At 42.4% G+C, this 26,414-nt stretch overlaps 1 protein-coding gene across 6 annotated transcripts; it reads right to left on the reverse strand.

The window, feature by feature from the left end:
• Positions 1-1,163: 1,163 nt before the first annotated feature.
• On the reverse strand, positions 1,164-26,080 carry mical2a (microtubule associated monooxygenase, calponin and LIM domain containing 2a). 6 transcript variants are annotated; one of them, XM_028401290.1, is made up of 24 exons: positions 25,802-26,073; positions 19,410-19,778; positions 15,581-15,788; positions 15,104-15,220; positions 14,004-14,105; positions 12,747-12,902; positions 12,573-12,673; positions 12,129-12,386; positions 11,430-11,545; positions 11,225-11,351; positions 11,050-11,140; positions 9,262-9,409; positions 7,948-8,147; positions 7,628-7,731; positions 7,430-7,498; positions 7,210-7,344; positions 6,788-6,892; positions 5,903-6,169; positions 4,669-4,776; positions 3,958-4,138; positions 3,802-3,878; positions 3,630-3,717; positions 1,994-2,041; positions 1,164-1,535 (listed from the first exon to the last, which is right to left on the reverse strand). In XM_028401290.1, exons 2-23 carry the CDS (start codon positions 19,668-19,670, stop codon positions 2,004-2,006), a joined length of 3,057 nt encoding a protein of 1,018 aa, XP_028257091.1. In that variant the 5' UTR covers positions 19,671-19,778; positions 25,802-26,073; the 3' UTR covers positions 1,164-1,535; positions 1,994-2,003. The 6 variants fall into 6 exon arrangements, with proteins under 6 accessions (XP_028257091.1, XP_028257092.1, XP_028257093.1 ...); XM_028401291.1 differs by having other exon boundaries at positions 1,164-1,533; positions 1,989-2,041; XM_028401292.1 differs by lacking the exon at positions 4,669-4,776 and having other exon boundaries at positions 25,802-26,072.
• Positions 26,081-26,414: the final 334 nt, after the last annotated feature.

The raw sequence follows: 26,414 nt of genomic DNA on the forward strand, positions 1-26,414 counted from the left end.
TGAGTTATTATACACTTTGTTTTATGGAGCCTCGATGTGAACTCGTCCAAATATCTCCCTCAGAGGTTGATCAAATGATCACATATTCCTGTTAATTATAAAACTCATAAAGCCTTTTTTTGACCTGGCTCAGTACCATCTGTGTTATTGTCTTTTATGCCATTTAATGAAGTATTTGTATGGTTAAACACTTTAATCCTTGTTTTTGTGTGTGTGTGTGTGTGTTTAGTGCGCAGTTTAAACTGTAGTTTAAACCCGCAGTTACTGATATTTCTGGCCACTTGGGGGCAGCAGAAATTAAATGTATTATTTACACAGTTACGGAGCAGCATCATGGTTCCGTTGGGATCTTGTTTGTTTCTAACTGATAAACACGTCTAATTTTCACAGAATTTCCTTTAATTATCTGTGTTTCTGTTGTGTTCATGAAACTTATATTTGCATTTTATGAATTGAATGATTATTGAGTTAATGAATCATTTCATATTTCTTACAAATTTAATGTTAAATAAGGTAAAATATTATGCATCTTTTTTAAATCACTGGTCATACATTATACTATATATATTTGGCTCAGCATTTTTTATTCCTTTTTTTTAATTATAATGTTAATTATTCTTACACTGTATCTTCAATCCTACAACACAGCACCCCCCTCAGTCCAACCAAGAAACCTGCACTTAAAGACTTCTCTGTAAAGGTTAACAGGACTGAGGTCTGATTGTCTCCTTTGTTAAGTCAAAATCTAGTTTTGGTCAGTTTAATACTTGAAATCCTGAAAGTTTAGTTTCTATGTAGTGATAACATTTGATTCAAAGACTTTATTGTTGTATTGTTGTTTATATTCAAACAACACCTGCTCACTGAAACAGACCCTGACTGGTCAACCTGACAAGTGAAAGAGTTTGAGGTCATAAACATTAACAACAATTATTTATACAAATACATCAGTTTTCAAAAACATTAAATAAAATATAGCGGCACAAAATCTGATGCAGGAATACGTTCACTGTGTGTCCTCATGCTATGCTGATGAGTGAATGTGCTTTGGCGACATTCATTGTTATTATAACAATAGCAAGAGTACAACCTTTTCAGCAACCTTTAGTGAAGGTGTGTTGTGAGGTAAACTCATGTAAGATGGACAAATTTCTACAAGTAAATTTCAGTCCTCTCAATGTTTTATTTAAAATCAGCATTGCACTGCAAAACTGCAAATGCACACAGGATAGGACAAAAAACAGAGATATCAAAACCAAAGCAGCCGGAACAGGAAAATGTCTTTATTCTAGGCAATTTTCTTCTTGCTGCCTCCATTACCCACAATGCAACAGGACTCCATCATAGCTTCAACTGCTGACACTACTAGATATCGCCTTTTAGCAGTAACTGTATGGGAGGTGGAACACACTGTGTCTGTTGAGTTTACATGTTTTTTTTATTTGTTAGTCTTCAGATTGTGCTGAAGCCCAGCCAGTTTCACTTGGAAGTATTTAATCCCTCTGGAGCCACAAAAGATGATTTCTGCAACACCTGTAAACAGACTTTTTATGTAAACTCAGAATAATCGATTAAATAAGGTCAAACTCTGAAATCTTAACACCTTGGAAGATGACATGTTCATCTCAGTTTTCTATAAAGTAGCCGTTTAGGAATTTATGAAATTATGACAATAAACAAATAGCATCGAACGAAATAATGTCGATCATAAAACTGATCAGTCAGTCTATTTTTTTTAGCTGAATTTGAAGGCAATAAATAATGGAAGTGAGTTAAATATTTACCAGTATTTATCTGCACTGCCATTTATCCCTGCTTCTTTCCCACGTCTCAAACCATGCTACATTAGTATTAGTTCATTCCCAAAACAGCTCAAAGATCAAGGTGAACACTGTAGCTGTTCATTAGTCATGAGTCCAGTTTAGCCAAAACTCTGCAGCCAAGTCACAATCATGACACAACAACAATGTGACCATGCAGGTGATCACCTGATGTCATTTCTCCTAACCATCCGGCTGTCTCACACGATTCACGAGAAAGGCTGAATGAGAGGAAATGAGAAATGTGACCTAAAACACTGAGAATATACACACATAAATAAAAACAGCTTAATGCACAAATGTAGAAAATGTTTATGAAAACAAAATACTGACATTCATAAAAAAGAAAAGAGAGGCCAATGCTGCTGCTGGCACCACTGTTACAGTTTTGGTAGAGTCTGCACGAAGTGCTGCATAAATGTATAACTTAAATGTTACACAAGTCCAGTTACTGTCTATGAAAACAGTTCTTTGGTATGTTTAAAACACTGAACACACAAAACAAATATTAGGGAGCTGAAAACACAAACACAGCATAAACATGTAATAATGACATTTCTGAAAATATCAGTTTTTAAAGTTAATACTCTCTAAAGTGCCTCATGAGCATCATTAGGTAATGAATCTGAATAAGAAGCGACTCTGTGGCTTCTAGTCAAAGAGGTTTGCAGTTGATCTTCCAAAATTGTGGCAAACACACTCAAATGAATTCCAGCACGCACACCACTCCATCAGTGTACAGTAAATCTTTCCATTATTTAAACTGCAATTGTTTGTATGTAGGGAGAGGTTAAAAAATGAAGGCATGGGATGTTGTTCTCTGAGTCAACAGTAGATGGCAGCAAAGTAGAATTTCATACATCACAATATCAGAGCTCTTTGGTGTTGTTAATATATATATATATATATATATATATATATATATATTAAACATTAGATGATGGTAAACCGAGTGATTGACATTCTAAAACAAACAGCCATGTTTAAAAAAGAAAAAAAAGATTACATGGCAGGTGGACATAAGTAAACCTGCTGTCTGGCCACTGTTAATGAGAGACTAGGCTTTTGTAGCAGTTTACTGCATCGTCAGCACAACTGTTCTCAAGGATAAAGTGCATCAAGTTTGTCAGTCATAACCCGAGTAAAGAAATTTAACTGCAGGACTGTTGGTGAAGAGTTAAACTCTACAGCAATGACGATAGGACATTTCAGCAGTCTGAAGCCTTTAATGCACTGACTGTGGCCAGTTGTATTTATCAAGTACTGTACAATCTGCACATCAAACCCACTGCAAACATTATTAGGTGCAGCTTTTATATCATCTCACAAATTATCCAGAGTAAACTGCAAAAGGTTGCAAAGGCAACTACACCAGCAGGTCTACCTACAGTGTCATCATAGAAAGGTTACCATAATGAAAGCGCGTGTGCACTTGAAGCGATCGCTCCGTAGCCACAGACTGGCATCTGGAGTAGAATATTAACAGGTGGACTCTGAGAGTCTAGAGTAGCCTGTGCCCCACATGCTCCTGCAGCCAAAGCAGTATAGGCTGTAAGGAGCCTGACCCATCAGGCACGGCCTCCGAGTACATCTGCAGCAGTACCTCTTGTAAAACAAACAGCAGCGGCAGGCTGACACTCAGTAGCTCATACAGTAATGTATAGTCCTGCGCATTGTCCCTCAGGTGGCCGGCAAAGGCCTGTGCTGCACTACGCACGTGCTGCGACAGATACCGTGGGGCGTTACACACAGCACGAGTCACACTCAGAGGCCAGCTCAGCTGTTTCTTGATGAACGAGCTGAAGGTACCTGTTGCGGGTCCACTCTGTAGGTCTGCTGTACCGCTGGACTGGGAGTTCTCTTCCTCAGCAGCACGATTCTGAACTCCATAACAATTCTAAGGCAGGAGACGCACAGAAAAATGACACATTTTAGAATGATCATTGTTAGAATCGGGGTGATGATCATGCACAGTACTCACTGTGCGTGGAGAGAAATTTCTCCGTAGGTTTGTCCCACTATTGCGCTGATCAAAATGAAGTTTGCAGTACAGCTTCCCTGAAAAATTACAACAAACTGTCAACTCTGATCTTTGAACTGAGAATGTCCAAGTACCACTGTATGGATATATACACACCCTCTTCAGAGTGGAAAGCATGCGCTCCCTGTGGAAGAGCAGAGCCGCAGGTCGAACAGCGGAAACACTCCCTGTGGAAGTAGAGGCCCTCAGCACAAACTCGCTCCACCATATAAACACGCTTCTCGCATGAGTGACACTTGTCACCCGACTGGGAAAACGCCCTTCGTACTGAGCCACCCTGGAAACAGGAGATAAATCTGTGAGGTCCGGAGAGCAAATGCACATTTTGAACAACATTTGTTTGTATATCTGAAGGAGATTTCATAAGGATTCAAATTAGATCCAAACATATATTCAACATTATTATTAATTTATATTAAACCAGGATAAGTCCTGCTATAACATCTGGCTGCCTGCTGAGCTGGAGTAGGCTGTTGATGGGTGGAGCAGGGAAACCCACCACAAGAACACACACTCTGCTGTGAGCACTGCTGGATAATTGATAATTAAAAGCACAAGGGGCAGAAACTGTAGTTAAATCAAAGCTCTCATCTAAAGCACAGCAATTACATACATCTATCAATTAAGTAAACTAATCATCAATCATCATTAAAGGTAGGTACAGATTAAAAAAAACAAAAGGATGAGGGAGAAGCTGACGGCATGCAGCGTGAAGTGCTCTCACATGCAAATAAACACACTGTGAGAGGCAGGCAGCGCAAAAACACAAAGCCAGGGGTCAAGCTTAATCAAGCCTGAGATAGTCACCTTGATTTCAGCAGAGCTGTCTCCAGAGAACAACCCGCTAAGATGAGCGCCTTTTTCCTTTATACTCTTTGTATGAAACTCTCTAACCTGTTGTGTCTGAGCTTTTCTCTGCAGGATGACACGGAGCACAGGAACAAAAGCAAAAGTCATCAGTGTCGCCTCTTCAGCGCAGCGAGACACATCCACCCCACCAGCAGATGTGGTGCTTTCTGGGTGCAGACATAATTAGGCAGTCTAATAACCACTTAATAAGCCCTGCACGGTTAAATGATGAAAGACCTTTCTGTTCCACCTTCTCATAAGAAGCAGGATTTGACAGCCAAGTGTGTATTGTCGAGAGGAGAACAATGGCGTCGCTGTGAGGGAACGAAAGCTGCCTTATTACATTAATTTCACACCCCACTTGATGTGGTTACGCATACTGTGCTGGAACAGAAAACAGAGACAGCCACACAGACGAGGCAGAGAAATCACAGACAAGGTAAAAAAGTTTAAAATGATGCTGCACAAAGGTTCTCTGAACACTGATAATATAGGAGGGGACCTATGACCATTATGTCTGCATGCTGACACAGGGTCAGTGGCAGAAGGTGGTTCGCCTAGCTTAGCATAGATAAAGGGATTTGGTTTGTGGTCAACCTTTGTGAAGTCACGGTTTAGTGTTTTGGCTGTCGACATCATGTTTTTTTGACACACTGTGATAATGTTTGATTTTATTTCATGCTCACAGAAAACTATCTGTATTTTCCTGCTTCTGATCTTTATGATCACCTCCTGGCCCCACAAATATGAAAAGAAAAAAAAAAGAAAAAACATCAGTTACAAACTTCATTTTTGCACAGGCTTAGCTCAGTGTTGAGATAAGGCTGTGCAGGCTACAGGCCTTTGGCAAATCTGCATAATCAAAACAGCTTATTTGCAGATGTAAGCCTGTGCATGCAGCCTGGCTGTGGCCAGCCCGCCCCACGAGCACTCCGACTGCCCGATAATCTGCCTGTGTGTACGTCTCTCAGGTTGTGCCAGCACTGTAGCTCTGCTCTTGCCATTTCTGTCAGACTGGATAATTAGGGGCTGACTTCACCATCTGACTACACATTACACAAGCCTAAATGTATAATCAGGATGTAATATATAATCAACATTCACTCTGGGGCCTTCCTGGGGATCAGAACATGCAGCAATCACACAAAGAGACAAGAAAAGAGAACAGACAGAAGAAGGAGACACTGTTCACCTCAGAGACGTGTTCATCCACCTCCCTGAGGCGATGCAGGATTCTTGTCATGAAATGGATGGCTGAGCGGCAGGAGGGAGGAGAACCAGGGGGGTCTGTGCTCTCAGGCTGAGGCTGGGCCTTCGTCTCAGCATGTGTTTGATCAACATGTCTGAGCTTCACTACAGAAAATGGATGCTGGGATTGAGGCTGGAGCTGAGGTTTGGGCAGAGTCTTTGGAGGCGGGCAGACTAACTGTTCTGCTGCTTTTCTGAGACTGACTTCAAACTGAAAGGGATAATAAACATGTGAGCTCTGAACTCCTCATACAAGCATCCAAACAATGAAGCAACTGTAAGAGGCTGTAGATGATTTAAAGAGCCATACAGGTGGTTTTAAATGTCTCAGCCCATTGACCACAAATCACAAATACTTCATTATGTTGCCAGCCATTTTCAAAGAACAGCACAAGACTGATTTCCTATGCTCTTGGTGGGCATTAGTCATGCTAGAACAGCATGAAAATCAACCTGTATAGGTAATCCATTGCCCAGGCTGTCTGCCTGATGTTTTTTCAAAGTTATGTAATCATGCAGTCGCTTTTAAAACTTTCTTCTTAAGGCATTAAAATAGAGGCGAGGCAGCCTGACACCTGAGACCTATGAGCTAACAACCAACAGCTAAACTTGAATTCACATGATAATTTGATTAGCATGAGGAAGGGGTGTTTTTATCACGTTTGTAAGTTTCATCGGGCAAATAAACAGTTCTCACAACCTGTCAGATTATGGAGGAAAATTAGGGCTGAAATCACAAAGAAAAACCACCAATATAGCTAAAGCAAATATGTCTTTCAGATATTTTTTCCAGATACTTTTGGCTTCTGTTTCTGCAGTTCAACACTACCTGTGTCGCAGGAGGAGGTTTAGGTGGGACCGGAGGCCCGAGGTTAACAGGCAGGCTCTCAGTCAAGACGCAAGAATGAAGAAGCAAGGATGTCTCAAAGTCCAACTAAGAATTTGCAGATGTTGCAGAAGTTATTAAAAAGGGACAGAAATAGAAAAGGACAGAAACGATTAAATGCAAGAAGAAGCAGACAGGCGAGGACTTTGTAGCATCAGCACACGGAAAGTTTTGTCCGATTAAAACCACAAACCACAGTCTGAACTCATGTCAGCTCACAAGAGGGGGGATTTCAAACATATTTATGATCCATGAAAGAAAGGCCAAGGAGCAATGCCTGTGCTTAAAACGTGACGACAACAGACAGCAGCCATAAATGGCAATAAAATAAACAGTCACATCAAACACTGCTGTTGTGTTTATACCTGTGTTCTGCGGACAGTGTGGCTGGGTGTGCTCTGAAACTTGGCCAGCAGCTGAGTAGAAATTGAGCGCACTTTATTTTCTTTGGGATCCCGTCCCTCTCGTGCTATAGAGCCATTACTGGACAGATTGGTGGCCTGAAGAGAGACAGCAGACGAATGTTGAGTAATATAACAAATCAACCAGAGTTATTGACCTCATGCTAACAGCATATTAACGAACCTCCTCCAAATAACAGAACTTTCGCCTCCGTTTGTAAATAGGGTCTGTACCGTCTGACTTTTTCTCATCCTGAAAAGTACAAAAAGAGTTTAATTGTTCACATTTATTCTGACAATAAAGTTTATATAAAGCCAAAGATGATAAAGGACAGAACCACACCAATGTTTGCTCTGTGTATTGGTTTTATGGTGATTTTACCTTTGGCACTCGTTTCCTTGGCAGCGCAAGGTTGAGCACATTATTATTACTTCTGACTTCCTTAGAAGGATAATCTTCATTGTTTTCATCCACTCCTCTGGAACCTGCAGCAAAAACCTATTAGAGTTTTCACATTTTCCACAGCTGTGAATGTCACATAATATTAACGTGATATTCATTTATGAGTTTATTATATGAGTAGACTGGAAATAAAAGTCGCTGTATGTGCGATAAAGGAATTTCACTGGAATTTTTGCACATTTCGTAGCCAAACGCAACCAACTAATAAACACCAGGCTTCAGGGTTTACAGTAGAGTACCTGATGCAGGGAGCGGTGTTCCACGGAGGAGCTCATAGAACTTGGATAAGTAGTTGATCATCCTAGTCTTATCCAGCTCCTCGCCGGCAGTCAGCTCCTTTGCAGATGTGAAAGGCCGAATCCCAAATTCCTGCTCACTGATATCAAAAGCCAGCTGGAGGTTTGCAGCGTGGTCCTCCTCATTTAAGGAGTCAAAATCTCTGATGGAGACAGGCAATAAAAGAGGCAGTTAGGAAAATATATAGTTGTTCTGTCAGCCTGTACAAGGGTTTCAGGCTTTTATCATGAACTATTACAGCTTTGACTTTTGACTTTGTATTTACTTTACTTGACTTAGCATGAAAGAGAAAGAACATCGCTCACACTGTCATTTCTACAGAACAGGTGACTGGCGGTGAGCAAGTTTAAGATTACATGTTGACAGGATGGAAAGACTTTACACAGAATCTTATCTTACTGACTCAACTTCCAAAACTGCAGAAGAACTTCTTTCACATATTGCAGCAGAAAATGGCAGAGAAAAAAAAAATAGCTCTAACGTCTCTACCTACTTTGACAGTGAGCAGACGTGGTCAGAAGCAATGTAAAGAAAAGAGCAGTAACCTAGCAGCGGCACACACAAACTTTGGTGTTATTCAGTAAGTCATTTTCTTTCATTCTTTTCTGTTGAACCTGCTTCCCCCTCAGCCGTCTGCTCTGCTGACAGGCATGCATATGGAAGGGCGAAGGGGGAAAAATGCCAGCGGTTCCTGGAAACTAACACATGAAATTGTAGTGGCATGTGCCGAGGTACTAAGGCAATAATTAAAGGGTGAGAGGATATAATTAGATTTGTAAATGTACTAATCTACAGTTGCAGTGCTGTGGCAGGCAGTGAGACCCTGAAAGTGGAAACTACTTTTTTTTCCTCCACAGTTCCAGATTAATAGAATGAAAGGGCCATTATTTAGATGGAAATACCACATCAGCCAGGATTTTTTCAGTTGAGTTAAAGTAACAAACCCATTGACAGAATGCTTGATAAAACTGTGTGATATGTAAATATCTGTGCTGTGTGCTGTTTGTACCCTTTACTACCTGCTAGCTTTACATAGGGGGCAGCTATGTATGAAGTCTTTTCGCTATCTATCAACAGGGCACAGCAAAAAGCACACACAAAGCATTGCTTTCATGCCGAACATATTTAACACTCCCAAAAGAAATAGTTTTCCTCACACGGGTGGAGAGTTCACTTCACAAGAAGCTGGTATGATAATGTGAATGCGTTTAGACTGTGGTTTTGGAAGGGAGCCGCTTTATCTGTGTGTTACTTACATCAGCTGGGGTTTGAACCTGTGTATGAGGGCACAGAGGGCCATGCCACTTCTCCAAGAAGATGTCAGGTCTGTGATGGTTACATTCCTGTAGCCCTCTGTCTGTTTCTGGCACCAGGTGAGAAGCCTTGCTGGTCTGATCTCTGACTCTATGGAAGACACAAAAACTCTTGTTTAAAATAAGATAAGGGGGAATTTAAGTACCGGTAGTTAAACAAAACAAAAACAAGACAGCACAATGTGCTACTGGAGTAGCATAAAAACCACCACAAACAAATAAGCTAGAGATTACATAGAAATTTAAAATACAGGGACAAAGGACCTCTGGTAGAGTTAGCTTTTGCACTGAGGGTGCAGCAATCTGCGGCTGAAGGAGCTACTCAAGGTTCTCCTTCATCTTGGTGGCACTGATGTGAAGGTAATTTAGTTCACACCAGTCAGCAAAGTCCTCTACCTTCCTATATTCCAGATCATTCCCTTCAGATACATGTCCAACAATGACTGTATCATACGAGAACCTTTGGATGTGGCATCTGTTTGAGTCGTAGTGGAAGTCCCTTGTGGAGCCCCTGTGCTGCAGACAACCTGATCAGACACACAGTCTTGGAGCCTCCCATAGTGTGGTGTGCTGGTGAGGTAGTATATGTCGTAGTATAGTCCATGCAGTCAGCTGGCTGTCAACTCCTGCTCTTCCAGTTTTTCCCTGAGCACTGATGGTTGGAGAAGTCAAAACCCATCACAGCCCTTCCTCAAGGTGCAGCAAGGATCTGTGCATTAAGTAGATGACAGCAGCATCCACTACGATGCCCAGCCAGTACACAAACTGCAGGGGTGGTTCAGAATCAGCCCCTCTATGGCCTTCATTAGGTGAGAAGTTACAGCCACATGTCTGAAGTGGTCGGGCTCCCTGACCTGTGCAGTCTTTGGAACTGGGACCACACAGGAAGTATTCCACAGAACAAGATCCTTCTCCAGGCAGAAGCTTAGGTTAAACATGTACAGTATGACTTGACAGAGCTGGTCTGCACAGACCCTGAGCAGTATGGAGCAGGTGCCGTCTGGACCTGTAGCTTTCCTTGTCTTAATCCTTCAGATCTCTCTTCTCACCTGATCCACTGTTATTTTACATTCCTTGGTTGTACTTGTTCCTTCCACCTTCCTCCTGTAGCCTTCTTCTTGTTCAGTAGGGCTTTGAGCTCAGGAGTCACCCGTGGTTTATTGTTAGAGACACACTGCACTGTCCTGGTGGGTACAGTGTTCTCTGCACAAACATTTAAAAATATTATGATTCCTCAGATAATGTATGTATGATGTGTTGGAAAGTTACAAGATATGAGGTCAGAACTAACATGGGAGTGGGTGCTAAGGTATGTGTATGTCTCTGTTTAGACATGCTCATACTCGCTACCCTGGATGACATCATTTACTTTAGTCAAACATACAGCTCAGTTCAGCATGTAGAGATTAGGATTTGCTTTGCAATTTAAAACTGTGCATATTATTGCTTTTGTTTTGTTTCTTACGGGGTCATTTCAAAGACAGAAGCATAAAGTAAGGTTGATCTTGGGGAGTGATATGTATGTGTCCGACAGCCAGCGGCTCTTCTTTTAAAGCTTTTACTCCTCTCACTGATCGCACATGTGAAAACAAACCTCAGATTGTGACTTATTTCCTGAGCTAAACTTACAATGGAACAACGGAAGGGCCATATCAGTCAGATCACTACTCTGAATGTCTAAGAGATGAGTCAGGAGCAGTCATAATTTGAGTCAGTTTCTGTAACACTTACCTCGCCTGCTGAGATTGACAGGCCGCCGTATGGTAGCGGCACGCTCCAGAGAGCAGGAATTAAGCTCTCGACTGATGTACAAGTGGCGCACCTGAAACAGGAAAGGAAGTGGAAAATAATTATAATCGAAGGCATTAAGGAATTTAGCAGCTGTGCTCCTTCCTCTTTCTCTGACCTGGTGAGGCCTGACACAGGAGGAGTTGAGGTTGGGGTATCGTGTCCCAGGGTCTATGGTGTACTGTTCAAAGTTTTTGCCAATATTTTCAGGTGTTGTCTGAGGTAGCAATCGGTAAATACTCTCCCTACAGAGACACAAAAGATCACAACTGCAGTTGAAAATACGTCAACACATACAGTAGTTAGATATAATGTGTGTATACCTCTCTGCCAGCACTTCCAGCACCGTCCGACCTTGAGCCCAGCTCTTTACCATCCAGGCTGTATCAAAGGCGGCCAGGAAGCCTCTAGCACACCCTGTTCCCATCGGCCAGAACGGCTACACAGAAACACAAAACAAAAATGTGAACGCTTGTATGTTAACCATCAGAGTTCTGTATATAAAGACACAGTACTACAAAGTAAATCATATTAAACAGAAATAAAAGGGGGATGTTACAACCCTCAAAGAAGGAAAAGATTCAAAAAGGTATAAAAATGTTGATAAATTGTTTTCCTGAAATAAAAATAAAAAACAGATGTTTTTAGTCTTGTCTGGCATTTAGAATGTGTTTTTTTTGTGCTCAGTTTTGTTTTTATAATGTCACATACCAATGTGCTGACAGTCAGACTTTTAATATTTCAAACATTCCTAAAAATGTTTGTGTTCAGCTGCACAGATCAGGTCCCACTTGTCTACACATCCTCCTGTAACATCTTTCTAAATGTACATCTTGTCCATGTGTGTGATCAGGACCACTACCAACATCCCTGTGCAGACAAAAGTGCAGCAGCTCATGCTCACACTACAGGCTAGAAGAAGTTCAGAACCAATCCAATGACTGCCAGACTCTAACAGCTTTCTTTCAGTGTCTAAAGTGCGCTCACTTGACTTTTAATGCACCAGCTTTGGCCTTCCTTACCTCTAGCAGACTGTCGCCAACCAGTGCTACAAGCAGCTGGCGTCCGAATCGCTCTCTGACCAGAGCAGCGTTTTCTGAGGCGTACATGTTGGTGAAGTCGAACATTGCTACATCTGGCTGGCCGCAGTGGTTCATGGCAAAATCCAGTGTAGGAAGCTGGTAGTTGGTGCCAAAGTCAGCAGCCTCTCGGGCGTAGCACAGAAGAGCTTCCTGATTGACATTTTCACTGCTCAGCAGCATCTGCGTGTCTATGTAATCCTGTGGAACAGAGGATCACATGACAGAGTTTAGCACTGTTAAAAAATGTTACATTTCTGCATCATCTGTAAAACTTCTGCTCTCAAAGTGGAATAAAAAAGTACACGCACGGCAGTCTTATCTATGACGAGATAAACAGACAAAACAGACACAAATAGAACCCTGGACTTCATATGTTCTGCTTACATTAATGACAACTCCCTTGTCCAGCAGGCTTTGTTTCTTGGCAGTCATGACAAAGTAGTGTGTGTTGTCTCTGTAGTACACAATGTTCTCCAGATCAACACCTGCAAAAAAATCAAAATCCAGTTTTAATATGGCCTCTAGTCATTAAAAGTGGTAAATTTGTCCTTTTCTTACCCGTCTCCTCTTTGAGGTCCAGAAAAAACTTCTGGTTGAAGATGAAGGCCACTCCGCTGATCTCCTCAACTTTGGCCTCTGCAGTGGTGTTCCGGTTAATGAAGTTAGCTGTGATGGCAATTGCCAGTTTACCCCTGAACTCCTTCCTTTTAAAACCTGTAAGAAAAGACAAGAATACACACAGAGAGAATAAAATGAGGATGTTGATCTTCCGAAGGAACCCAAGCTCCATTGACTTGTCTGTTAAAACCGAAGGAAATCTAGCCTTAAACCATAATTACAAGGCACTTATTTTAGGTTGAGAGACAGCTTACCAAGGTGAGCCTTTATACAGCCATGAGAACAAAAGCCATGTATTCTAACAAGCATTAGGGATTTTAAACTTTAAAATAAATATACCCCTTTCATCAGAAGCTATGGACACAGATAACTATTGTTTAAGGGTTCAAAGGCCAGACATAGTTTATCTATGCACACCAGCAAATGAAGGATTCACTAAACATATATGCGACTGCACAAAGGTTAAAAGAATGAATGGATTGTTTGCTTACAACAAAGAGCTGTATGAGATTGCGACAGTAAAGAACCTGTGCCTTAATGCCCTTCTACTGTCAATACCCTTCTACTGGCCTGCTCCAGATCTAACTCTGTTACCGTAGTCAGAGCTTTAAAAGTAGCACAAAGGCAGGCTGACTGCAGGGGAAAATCATTCCCCCCAGGCTTCTTCATAATTGAAGAATGAGCTAAATGTCTTGTTGTGCCCCAAAATGGCCTTTTTAGGAATAAGCATTTGATGTGAATTGGTTGTTAGATGACAGCATTTTTAAAGAGAGACTGGAACAGTTAGAGAGATGGCGCAGGTCCAACATGAATGCATCAGCTGCCGCACTGAACCCCAGCCCTGCTCTATTTATGTGCACTGTTCGGGCGGCTTCATGTGTACCCTTTCCCACTGGGAGAGATCAATGACTTCATACAAGGAGTTATCAAAAGTCGTGTTCTTTTATGGCTTTAAATCTGAGATAAAGTAAGACAAGAGTGAGACGTCTTAGACCGAAGAAAAAGTGTGCTGGGTTTTATCTGCATATTAGTAAAACACACCCAACGCTTTGGGAGCAGCAGCGGGTTCCAACCTTGTGTAATGACAAACTAAATCAGACCCTTCTTTTTTTATCACGCTTTGTTGCCTCATCTAAAAGCACAGTACATCCTTGAGGCGTCTATACTGTTCACTCCTTTTGTTTGCAGTCTTCTCACCTTCCAGAGTATTCCTGCGCCCGTCAGCACCCACCACGACGTCAAACTCAAAGTTAGCCACGGGGTGATCAGCAGGTCGGATTGCAGCCCTCCACCCAAGCCCTGAAAGACAGATGACATACTAAGATGGGGGGCGGGGAACCCTATAAGATACATCCTAGGAATATTCTCATTGTGCAATTCTACACTTGAAAACCAATACGATAACTTTAAAACCAGTGAGGTAAAGAATCAGCAGCACTTTAGCCCATATAAGCATTTAGCATTCACATTATCAACATTTCTGATGCAGGAAAAGTAAATGCATCACAATGCATCCTGGCTGCAGAGTGTCAGTGCTGCAAATTTAACAGTATGCATGTTCAGTATGCTGTGCGTGAGCTGCAGAAGTGTGAGACCAGCACAGGAACTGCTTGGCAATTCTTTGTGTAATAACACCATGTGGAAAATGCATTCCATGATGTCAAGGGCACGGCTAAGTCCATCGCAGCAGAATGGAAGGGATAAGTCTGTGCCTAAATTTAGTTGAGGCTCTCCTTGTTATCAGTGTATTGATATCGAAGCTAGAGGGGGAACACAGTCATTTTCTTCCTTAGAGCACGTACGTGAGACGAGAAGGTCAAGCTGTCACCTGAGGTTAAAGTGTATGCACTCAAATGTAAGCTAAGCTTCGAGTTTATTCATAGGGATTATTATACATATATAGACATATAAAAAAGTATACATTAGAGCACCAGCAGCACAGCCAAGCAAATATATGACCTCTGCTAACCTCATCTAAATATGATAAAAAATAGACCAGTGCCAGTGTTTGTCTCCTGTTTATTGGGGACTGTCCAGGAAATTGAATACTGCAGGATGAGAAGTCCCTTGCTGCCTAAACAGCCTTGAAATAGAGCCAAAGTTACAGGGGAGAGTAAATACAGAATATTTCTGTTGAACAAAAGGAAGTCATTGTTAAATTCCTATTCGTAGCTTCATAGTTTCCAGCTGTTGGAATCTTCCCAAATCTTGCAGGTCAGTAGTGAATATAAAGGCACTGATCATCTATTGTTTGGTTGTTTAACTGTAGCAATAGTGTGGATCAATAGCACACATACCTTCATTTTCCTGATCCTCTGGAGGCTCCAACAGATTGACAAACTCCACATTGATGTGGAACTCCACAGCAACTATCAGGGCGACCTTCAGTAGGATCAGTTGCAGCTGCTGAATGCCTGTAGGACACAGAATCGCACAGATTAATGTTTATATAGAGATAACAGATGGATGAACACCTTATTCATTTTAAAGAGACAATAAAGCATCACAGCCAGTTTAAAAAAACACTAAATGCCAAGCAATAAATGGCACATGCTAAATCTAGGTGCTGGCAGCCAATAATGCTTTTTGAACCTGTGGTCAGATAACTGTGAGTCTTTAGACCTCAAGTAAGGTGTCCATGGTGAACACAGCTATTTATACATAAAACTAGGTTATCATTGTGTATGAGAGTATGGGAGTAAAGTCCTTTAATTCCCAGACAATAAAGATAAGAATACAATAATTCAGTGTCCAGTGGAAGCCTGGACACTCACTGATGTGGTCTATGGCACCGGCACAGAATTTTCCGTAGAACTTTTTGGCCCCGAGGCCCCTCAGGTCATGAATGGTGAAGGGCCAAAGATGGAGCACGTTGTTCCTGGAAAACGAGTCCCTTTTTTCAATCACCACCACTTTGGCACCCAGCAAGGCGAGCTCGATGGCAGTCCGCAGGCCGCAGGGACCTCCTCCGATGATCAGGCACTAAATAAAGACAAAATGACAAAACAACCTCATTAACCACACATGGCACAGAGATGTGAGCCTTGTCATAGTAACATCTTTGTCGTATTAATAAACAGACGGCTGAGAGTTTTCCTGCAGAAGATTTTGAGATGACAAATTGTTCGCATCCTGCTCGTTTATAACGTGCCCAGGAACATCATCACATCTCCATAGATCATGAGAGGAAGCAGCACTTTACTCCACCACTGAAACATTTAGAGGCTGAGTGTCTCACTCGAAGGACACTTTAGCCGGACAGCCAGTAAATCTGAGAATCCACCCAGTCTCAAGACTTCATTAAGCCACCTGGTGTGTGTGGATAATGTTAGTACAATGCTTTAAAACTTGTCTGAAGTGGTGCATGTATCACTGAACGGCCTCAACTAAAGCATTACCACAACCTTTACATATCTGCGGTGTGATTCACGCACCAGCATCACACAAAAATGCATGAAGTCACTTCACTGAGGTTGTCTGAGAATGTGGCTGAAACATGACATCATCCTCTTGAATGATAGATGAAAGAAGTAACGCATGTGTGCTGGCAAGCTGTCCTCTTTCCCTCTGAACACATAAAGAGGCATTATTACACAGAATTGTGTAGAGATGATGTGTGTGTCTTGATTCTTTTGACATTTAATCAAGGAGAAATCCACCTTGTCCTGCAGGCCACCCATGCTGTGCTCAACACCAGTCCCGTTTCAGTAACCTCACCACATCAGTGTTCTGTCCGTTTTATCCAACACAAAGACCTATCGGACAGGGTTTTATCAGAGGGACTCACTTCCTGTCGTCCTGTGCAGACACTAACAGGGATGAGTTGGTGTACATATGCATCTTTTGGTGAGGGAAAAAAAGACTGTGACAATAATAATAATGAACAAATGTTCTTCTTCACCAAAAACAAGATGGGCTTTAGTCACACTTTTTCAGCCTCTCAGCAGGAAACTAAACATCAGGCTTGTTTCTTCTGGCATGTGGGTGATGATGAGAAACACAATGTTTCATCATAAACTGCCTGAGGTTATCAGGATGATGTATTCTCAGGTGTGAAACACACACACACACACACAGGTGGTGGAAGCGCTGCCTGGACAGGCCTGTCTGCTGCCCATGTTTGTTTTGCTCAACAAAAGGAAGAGTAAGACAGCAAAGAGACGGAGATGAATAGATGGCGACCACAGTACATAAACAAAGTTTATTCAGATGTATGCTGGCTTTTTTCCCCCCGACTACTGTCACTGTTTTGATTTCTCTATCAACCACTAGCAGAGATGTGCTGTTTGTTTTGCACTTTTCCACTCACACAGGGCTTTTTCCTGAGGGCCAGCTCCACATCTGCTGAGTCAGGACACACACACTTCCTTTCAGCTTCCCACCTGTGACCTCATTATCATCCCAGCTCTACCTCACCCTGACTCTCGCCTTATTATCTCGTATGTCGCCTGTGGAGCACAGTCAACTTAAATATTTCATCTGCTTTACACATCACCAGTGAACAGTCTCAGAAAATACTAAAACATGTATTCATAATCATCTCCTTTAGACATTAAAGAGTACTTGACCTCATCAACCTCATATCTATGTGGCTCTCCTGCTTTTGCTTCTTCCCATTTATGCACTGATGGATGATGCACTGTTGCCATGAAATGAAGCAATTTTCCATGAAAGACGACAATGAAGAAGATCTCAAAGATACACATATGACTATTAGGATTAAACTGTGGCAGCGACATCAGAGTAGAATCATCTCACAATCTGGCTCATTAAAAAAAAAAGTTAGTTGTGCACTGTAAAACTTTACGAGGCAGACAGACGTTATGGTTACATGTAGCTTCAGCCAGCTGTGTCAGGCCACAAAGCAGGGGTGACGTCACATCCTTTAAAAAGTTTCTGCTACAGCAGCAATATGACAAGAAGGTGCTGAGTGATAGCACATCTGTCACTGTTGAAAAGCTGAGTCCTCATAAAAACAAGCCGTCACACAACGATTCCCCCGAGAGGGGGAGAGGAGGCATTAAAACAGAAGCAGACTGCCTGCTCTGAGAGTAATTAAAACACTCTGACTATACAAGCGGCTCATTAAATCTTAGGCTTTTAGATGAAAAAAGCAAACGCAATGGTTTACTTTTTTTAGTATGCAGGACCACTTTTTATTTTACAACAGAACCCTGTGGACTGTCAAAACCTACAGGCAGTGTTGCAGTTTTTTACTTTTCTTATTACATATTTAGATGTTGGATTGAATCAGACAAAACTTGTAAAACTGGGCTCACGGTGTAGCATTTTAATAATATGCCTAGCCTGCCTCCAGCCTTTTAGGAAAAGCCTGTAAAGAGCAGAGCACACGTTCAGTATAACCGGAGCCAAATAATCATAGCTGCCGAGTGATGCTGTCTGTTTCTCTCTGCAATAAAAACACTCGATCAGGCTGGGTGCAGCTGATGGCTGAAAGGTAATCACACTTCTCCAGGTTTTCCTGCTTGCCCTCATCACCTTTGCTGCCATCACGCCCTGCTCACACACAACATACAGCCACCCTGTCCTGACTGCAAGCATCACTTCATAACCACTCTCTCCTTACATGTGCGGTTCATTTTCTCTCTGTGTTTCATTTGATTATGTGAACACCTGCTGCTTTCCTATGTTCTGTACTGCTTGGTATTATTATGAGAAAAGAGTTATGAGGTACTATATTCAGGACTGTCTGCATTTCATCCACTTCAGCAGTCAATAGCAGCTCAAAGCACGTTCTAACAGAAGTTCTTCTGTCTGGGCAGGTGGGGGTTAAAGTGATGTAAGTGACACTGCCTGAGCTACATCACTGTGCTGCACTAACACACAGTATCAGTTGTTTAGTATAAAAAAGGAACCATGTGACGTGAAGTCATACTCACACTTCCTAAATCATAGAACACCAGTGATGTTCCAGCCATGGCTTCAAACACATTTTAAAGTGTCTCATGAAATTAAACTTGACAGACAACACAGAGATCCTAATCCACACTTAAAGATAATCCAATATTTAAGACCGGAGAGTTGATTATAAAGATGATGAGGAAAGATGCTTCTCTTATTAAAAGCACTGACATCATGTGCAGCAGTTCACTGCACTAACAAGGAGACCACACAAAAAGTCATCATGCACATGGACACCACCTACGCTAAAAATGACTCACTTTCATACCAAACTGCTGGACAGAAAACAATGCCTGCCTGCAGAGAAGGACATAAATCTATTTAAATTGATTTTTAACCTACTTATTTATTTATTTATCTTGCCTCTTTTAGATGGGTACAGTTGAGGAATGGACAGGAAATGTGTGGAGAAAAACAGAGGAACTGCTAAGGAGTCCAGACTAGAGACCGAGCCGCTGATGGCATTTTCCGTCCTTGTGGTTTTCTCCCTGACCACCCGGCTATCAGTCACAAATGTGCACTATTCTTTTGCCACAGTAACAAAAAAAATATACAGAATATACATGTATTTGAACACCGTATGTGTTCAAATACATGTAATGCTCTGATCTTTGTAGGTTTACCTGCTGGTGTGTTTTAAAAGTGTCAAGCTCAGCTGTGCAGAGATATTATTAATCTTACCTTAGTGTCCATGCAGGCTTGGCCTTTTTTGTACTCTTTATGGGTCGTCCTCTTGTCTAGCTTGCTCCACAGCGCTTTGGCCTTCCAGGATGTGACCTTCGCCTTCAGACTGCTGTAGAAGGTGCTGTGGTCTGCAGGGTCCAGGTCCAGGCATCTGCAGAGGACGTTGAAGGCCTGAAGGGTTCCTTTACAGGTCGAGGCCTGGATGAAGCTCTCAAACAGCTTCCCCACATTGTCCTTCTCCTCCTCTGTCTCTCCCATCTTCCCTGCTGCAGTAGATGGTCTGCTGTACTGAGGCTCCTGCTTACTTCAGCGCTCTCTGCCAGATGTGGCTACACCCTCGATTTGGCTCGCGCAGTCATGCCCGGTCTGAGGAGGCAAGACATATAAGAGTCTGATGTCATCTCATGGCAAAGAATTTTTCACAGATGGTTTCAAGCAGCTGATGTTTTTTTTTCATGTCCTATTATTAGCCTGAAAAAAAACTGAACATGTTTCATTGAATTAGTAAAATTGATGAAAAGGTTTACGGATTTGAACGCTGAGGTAATTCTATTAAAGCTGACAAACCGGCTGCACTTTATCTACAGTATGACTCCAGCTTATGCCATATTGAATTGCTTTACATTACAGGACACTCAGAACCACTAATCACCAAGACTCAATATGTAAGTCAACCAGCATTTGGAAACAAAGTAAACCTACACCCACATCAACAAGATAACATTTCAAATGCAGACTAAGCTGTGGGATGCATACAAGAATAGGAAAAAAAATGATCTGTCAACGTCAAGCAGCTGCTGAACATATTTACTACATACGCTTTATGGGGACAAAACCGTGGGAGCCTGCAAATTGAGCTGTTTGTGGTTGCACATAATCTCAGCAGCATTGAGGTTATGACCATCTATCCATATGGTGTTTGTCAGTCTGTTGTACACATAGTAGGAGGAAGCACCGTGTAGTTTTGGGTACAACTGCCCCTAAAACCAACACAGCCCTCATTCATTTCTCTGCACCAACGTGCGTTTTCTTTTTCTATTATGGTGCAGTCTAGTGAGCCACTGTTTGTTTCTGCTAAGCACCTTTCATTCCTGGTGTGCAGCACAGACCATGGAAGAGTGGACAGGAAAAGTATTTGTCATTCCAGACAATGTTTTCAGCAGCAGAGCAGCAGTGAGAGGCCTTTGAGACTAAACTGTAAAGCAGACTCAGCCTAACACACACTGATAGGTGTGATTAGCTATGCATGCTTAACAGTAGGCCTTGTAGTGAGGTATGTGCGCTACATGTGTGTCTACATCTGTACTTAAACACATGCTCTTGTCAGAATGGAGCTGAGCTGACAGAATAAAATACACTGCAGCTCCCTCATTCATCCAATCAACCATCAAGCATTTTCAAAATCATGCCAGAAAATCTGTGCCAGAGTTCCACATCAAAGCAAAATGTGGAAATTTTCTGCATTAAACCTGAGTGTGTGTGTGTGTGTGTGTGTGTGTGTGTGTGTGTGTGTGTGTGTGTGTGTGTGTGTGTGCTCTCACTTGGGTGGAGACCACAGCTTCCGTGAGTTTTGGGAGAATTCTGCCTTTGATATTTTAATGTCCCATGGAGTGGGATGGGCACGGTTAGAGGGGAGGTCAGAGTAACTGTGTAAGAGCTGACCCACCCCCACACCCCTCTACAGGAATCCACTGTCACACCCAGGGCCCCAGGTGGCTACATGAAACTCTTCGTGTACAACTGTAGACAAGGATAAGAAGAACCAATGCGAAACTGTTCTCCCTACAATCAATGACTATTCAGAGCTGGGTCTGTGTGACTGCACTCGTGAGATTTGTAATCTTGCTGCCAAAAAGCAACATTTGTCCCCAGGCTAAAATTAGCATATTCATTTGCACAAGATCCTGTTTGGCTTGTGTTTGCATCCTGTTTTGATGCTGTTGTTGTTGTTACATTTCACAGAAAGATTTTAAGCAAATAAAGGAACCCTAAGCCAGGCCTTTGAAACCTGATCCTCAACCTGCTTTATATACACCTTCAAAAAGCTACAACCTGTGCTGTCTGTGGATCCTGTGGACCCCTGAGGTCTTTCACAGCCAACATCCATCCAGCCTCACATTCCTTTGCCACGTGGCTATAGGAACTCTGAACCACTCCATCAGGGTTCCTCAGCCACAGGACCACAGCTACAGATTATTATTATTAGGAGAATTTACTCAGCTTGTCAACAAGTGATAAACGATGGCCGATAGGCATGATATATGATGCTGGCGCTTTAATCTTTCATGCATGGCAGGAAACTATGATTGGAAAATTGCTGTGCAATCTAGAAGGTCTACATAATACCTTCCATAACACCACAGTGCAGTTCAACATAGTGATGAATACATTTCTTCATTATAATTATGACAGGTTTCTCAACATTTACATTGAGAAAACCTTTATTCAACGCTTTGTCAGTGTTATAAGGTCTGTGCTTTCCAGAGGAGAGTTAAAAAAAAGTCATGTTAACTGCACTTATGTTATCCATCCAGGCAAAGTGGTAAACCAGGCACAATTAGTGGAACCTTCTAAGTCTATGAGGACTATTAAAAAAATAAAAGGTGCATTTTACTGTCCTCACAGCCAAAGTCAATGCTTGACACTCTAACTGCATTGTCTCTGACAGAGTTCTATGACTTCACCATCTCAGGCTGACAGAATGGAAAAGTCACTTGTGGGCAGACAGAAACAGCCCACAGAGCGGCTGTGAAAATATAACTAATGACAGACGAAGCGGAAAGAATACACACTTACACACACAAACACACACACACATCATACATCACAGCTGAAGCAGATAATGATTAAAGGATCAAAAGCTTTAACTTTCCCTGCTGGCTGTAGCTTATTGATGGGTTCTTATTCATTTATATGTGATATTATTTCACAAAAATTGAGCATGGCAGACAGCTATACAGATAACTGCAGACACTTCATAGACATTCTCAACATTTTCTGTGCACCCAAAAGAGTCTACACTACATGCAATGCAGATCCATAGGCAGCTGCATATAGATAAAAGCTGTGTGTTTGACAGACAGTGTAAGCTATCAGTTTCCAGTATGAGGAATGTCAGGAATGTGAAAAATGTACCTGTTTCACCTGGACCACAAACAAGCATGCATCCATTTCTGCACACATGTCCTCCTACATTGCTCGCTGACTACAGAATATTGCTACTGTACAGTAAACTGCACAAAGGTGACTGTGGCTTAGTCAGAAGCAGCTTCTAAGACAGTCCTGTTTAAAAACATACACTGACAACACTGTAAAGACACTGAACTGAACAGTGTCTCCATTTGTTTCTGTATATACTGTAGCTTCAGGCCTTCAGAATACAATAGGAAGCTGACAACACAAGGAAAACATTGGGAGTGCTGGGAAATGCACATACTGTAGTGTAGCCAGCCAGCAACAGTAATTACAGACTGGACTGAAGAAAACCAGGAAGGAACCCTCTCTGCGGGCCTGATAAGCAGGCAGCGTGCCTCAGAAAACATTGCGCTCATATGGACTTCAGCCTGTGGGCTCTGCCCTTTGCCAGGCCCCTGAGCTGCACAGTATTATCTCAGCTCTCTGAAATCTGGCTGCGTGTTCAGGCAGCAGTGCCAAAAAACAAAAGGAAGATTTGTCACGAGAAAGGTAGAAACACAGACAGGACTGAGTGAATGTCGGTCAGCATCAGTAGTAAAAGCTGACCCACAGAGCGTGCTCACCACATGGGGCCCTTTGATAATCTAGACACAGAGTTTCACCTGCAGCTACCAACACCAAAACTACGAAAAGTTAATCACAACATTTTTTGAATCACTACAAAGAGTTTAACAAAATATATATATATATATAAACAAAGCACAACAAAGTCTAAAATATATAGAAAACACTAACCAGAAGGTGAAGCCAACCTGACAGAGGGTCAGAGATCAGTGGGTGTCTTTCATAAATCTCCATGACAGAGGGGCACTGAAAAGGTTTAGACAGCCGTATTACCGCCTGGCAAGAATAGCAGATTCTGTAAGCCAACAATCAGTAAAGCCAGGCTCAGAATAGATGAACAAGTGTCATGTTGCAGAAGAAAACAGCACATGACCTGAAAAAGATATCACCAGTACGGGAACATGTAAACAAGATTGCCACAACTAAAACAAAAACACGCAGCGAGAGACACAGCGTACAAAGTACAATTCAATAGCAGTCAGATGTTTTGAGTTCATCTGCAGTGACCTCCTGGTAGCAGCACAGACTTCAGGTGATGCCCTGCGTCTTACGAGGTGCGTTACACACAGCACATGCAGACTCTTCCTGTGGAGAACGTATGGCTTCCTGCCCAGATCAAAGCTTAGAGGAGAGCTGCTTCTGTAAAATCACACCTTGGGCTGAGACATGTGCCAGAGGGAGCCTGTTAATGAGGTTTCAGGCTGAATTTACTAAAAGCGTTGCCTCCTTTGTGCAACCTTAGCTGGTTTAGATGTGAATGATGTGTAGATGTGTGCAAATATCTTTTACATGGGAACGCTAAGTGTGGTACTGATATTCTGCAGGGACAACATGCCCCACCTATCTCTGAGAGTTCCTATCTCTGGACGCATGTGACCATTTTTTTTTTGCTGTGGAACAAGGAAGGAAACATACTGCAGAGAGGAAGGAGAAAGTTTACAACACCTCCCTGTGAATAATGAGTTCAAACTTCCACAGTCAGTTTATTGGGCTGTGAGAAACACATCTACACACTTTTTATTTAGGCCATGACACTCTTTTATGTCTTATTACTACTGCTAATTACCTGTATGCAAGAAGATGGTACCATTGACTAATAGCAGCAGAGCTGAAGCAAACATCGCAGCCTGGAGATCTTATGAAATTATCTCGCTACGCAGACAGTGAGATCTCTAACAGGCGAGGTCATTAACATCTTTTTTAGGATTCCTTGGATCACTCTAATGTTAACCTTCATTTGGCGGCGCAGCTTTCTGTGTATCTCCGCACACTGCTGTTAAGTTAAAGCTGGTAATTACAAACTAAAAATGAAAGGCTGAGGCAGGAATTCGGAGCCACTGAAGCAGCGCCCAGGCACAGAGATGTGGATGTTTGTACGTAAACATGGACTGAATTAGTGTGATTTGCCAAGTCTGGTTTCTCTCTGTGTTACAGTGAGGCCCAACATACAACTTAGATCATACATGTTTGTATATTCTGTCAGCTTCATAGCAACTTTACTGTTGAAAGGGGGAGAACATGAATCAGTGTTAAACCTGGAGTCTGGACTTATTTTTGGAGATGGGCTTCTCATCTTATTGAGCAATACTCCTGTTTACTGTGATTTTCCATATGTTTTATAGCACAGAGTGACCGAGAGGGAAGTTTCAGCAGGAGGAGGATAATGTGGTTGCAGCTGAATGTTGAGGTTGTTAATCTGTTTCTGTATAAATGACATGGTCCATCAGCATCTGGAGCAAATACACAGTTTAGTCCTATGACACCGCCACTTCATGAAGCTGTTGTAAAACACACAGGAAATGATTGCTCATGCAGCACTAGGAAGAAGAAATACCACTGTTTGGATGACTCCTCTGACCCTCCATAAAAAAAAAAAAAACATGCACCGGACGCGTCACGCTTCATCTTGGAAGACGTATGAATCACACCAGACTAGGATGTTGAAAGAAACGAGGAGCTTCTTCCTAAAAGGGCCAACTGTGTATTTCAGTAACAGTAGTCAGTAGAAACCATTAACATACTTTCTGTCACTCAACACAGTAACCTGCCTGTCAGCACCACACCTTTCTTCATTATGCTGTGCAACTACTGCAATCCAAAAGGCAAACCGAGGGCTATTTCCAGGCAGCAAGCTGAAGAACAGGTGAGGGCAGTCTGGAAAGAGTCAGAGATCAAAGTCACAGTTTTACCTGTGAACTTAACACATGTATGGGGAAGCTGTGCTTCCAGTTCAGAGTGGATTTGCTGTGAGGCATGTTAGTGATTTGTGTCGTCACACATCAGCACAACAAAAATGTAGTTTGCGCAAACAGGAGATAACCTTTGTGTTGTTATCAGGGAGTGGAGACGTGCCCAGAGGTCTGCCTCCTCTCTCACACAGCGTTCAATCAGGAGCTCATGATAACACCTGGGATTTAGCACGTGTTCAAAGAACACACCATCAAAAATGATGCTTACAGATATAATGTCTAATAAAAACAGCCTAATGGGCAGTGAGGACACTGTCATCATCACACAGTGGGCTACGAGCGGCTTTTTCATTCAAAAAGTTTGACAACAGCTCCAAACTTTTCAGGTGCGTCCAGGCTGCGCCATCCACGATCAGTGAAAAGACACAATAAAGGACTCACCTCCTGTCTCGCTGTGTGAACTCTCCTTCCGTCTCCGGCCAAACGAGCTTCCTAAGCTGCTGTGTGATGTGTGTCTTCAGTCAGTCTGACAGGCAGCTGCAGTTTCTCCGTCCACTGTATGAGGGCGGCGCTCTTAAGTGGGACACATCCCAGCACAGCTACCGTGGCTGCTGTTCAAATCCAGAGGATCCACACTGCCGTGCCAAAGGCTCCCCCACCTGCCTGATACACTGCAGGCTGGAGTTACGAGACCCCCTACGATTTTATTGATACAAATATTTTTAATCAAACCTTTTCATACATGCATATTTATAGTAGACAGCCACTCCTCTTTCCTCTGGGGTCCACTGAATAAACTGTGAAAGACGTGTGCGCACAGCGAAGACCAGGACCCGGACATAATCAACGAGGGAGCGACTACTGACACCTTGTGGTCGGTTTTTGGAATCGCAGGTTCTGACGTGAAAGTCCAGAAGCTGTTATATCTCCACTCTGACTCCAGCCTCCAATTGTGAAGTGGATTCTTAAGTGGGTTTTGCTTGGCAGTCCCTGATGTCTGTGTTTTTACCACACATTCCCCCTTTCACTCAACACAGTGTGAACAGCGAGCCTC

Source organism: Parambassis ranga, chromosome 3, assembly GCF_900634625.1.
Source record: "Parambassis ranga chromosome 3, fParRan2.1, whole genome shotgun sequence".
NCBI classification, from domain to species: Eukaryota; Metazoa; Chordata; class Actinopteri; family Ambassidae; genus Parambassis; species Parambassis ranga.

What these genes read in the sequence shown, in the direction of transcription:
- mical2a (XM_028401288.1), bottom strand. Translation starts at nt 19,670, where the DNA reads ATGGGAGAGACAGAGGAGGAGAAGGACAATGTGGGGAAGCTGTTTGAG. An exon ending in TTGGCGACAGTCTGCTAGAG is followed by an intron (nt 11,546 to 12,128) that starts GTAAGGAAGGCC and finishes GTTTCTGTGTAG; the next exon opens with CCGTTCTGGCCGATGGGAAC. An exon ending in GAAATTTCTCTCCACGCACA is followed by an intron (nt 3,718 to 3,801) that starts GTGAGTACTGTG and finishes CTCCTGCCTTAG; the next exon opens with AATTGTTATGGAGTTCAGAA.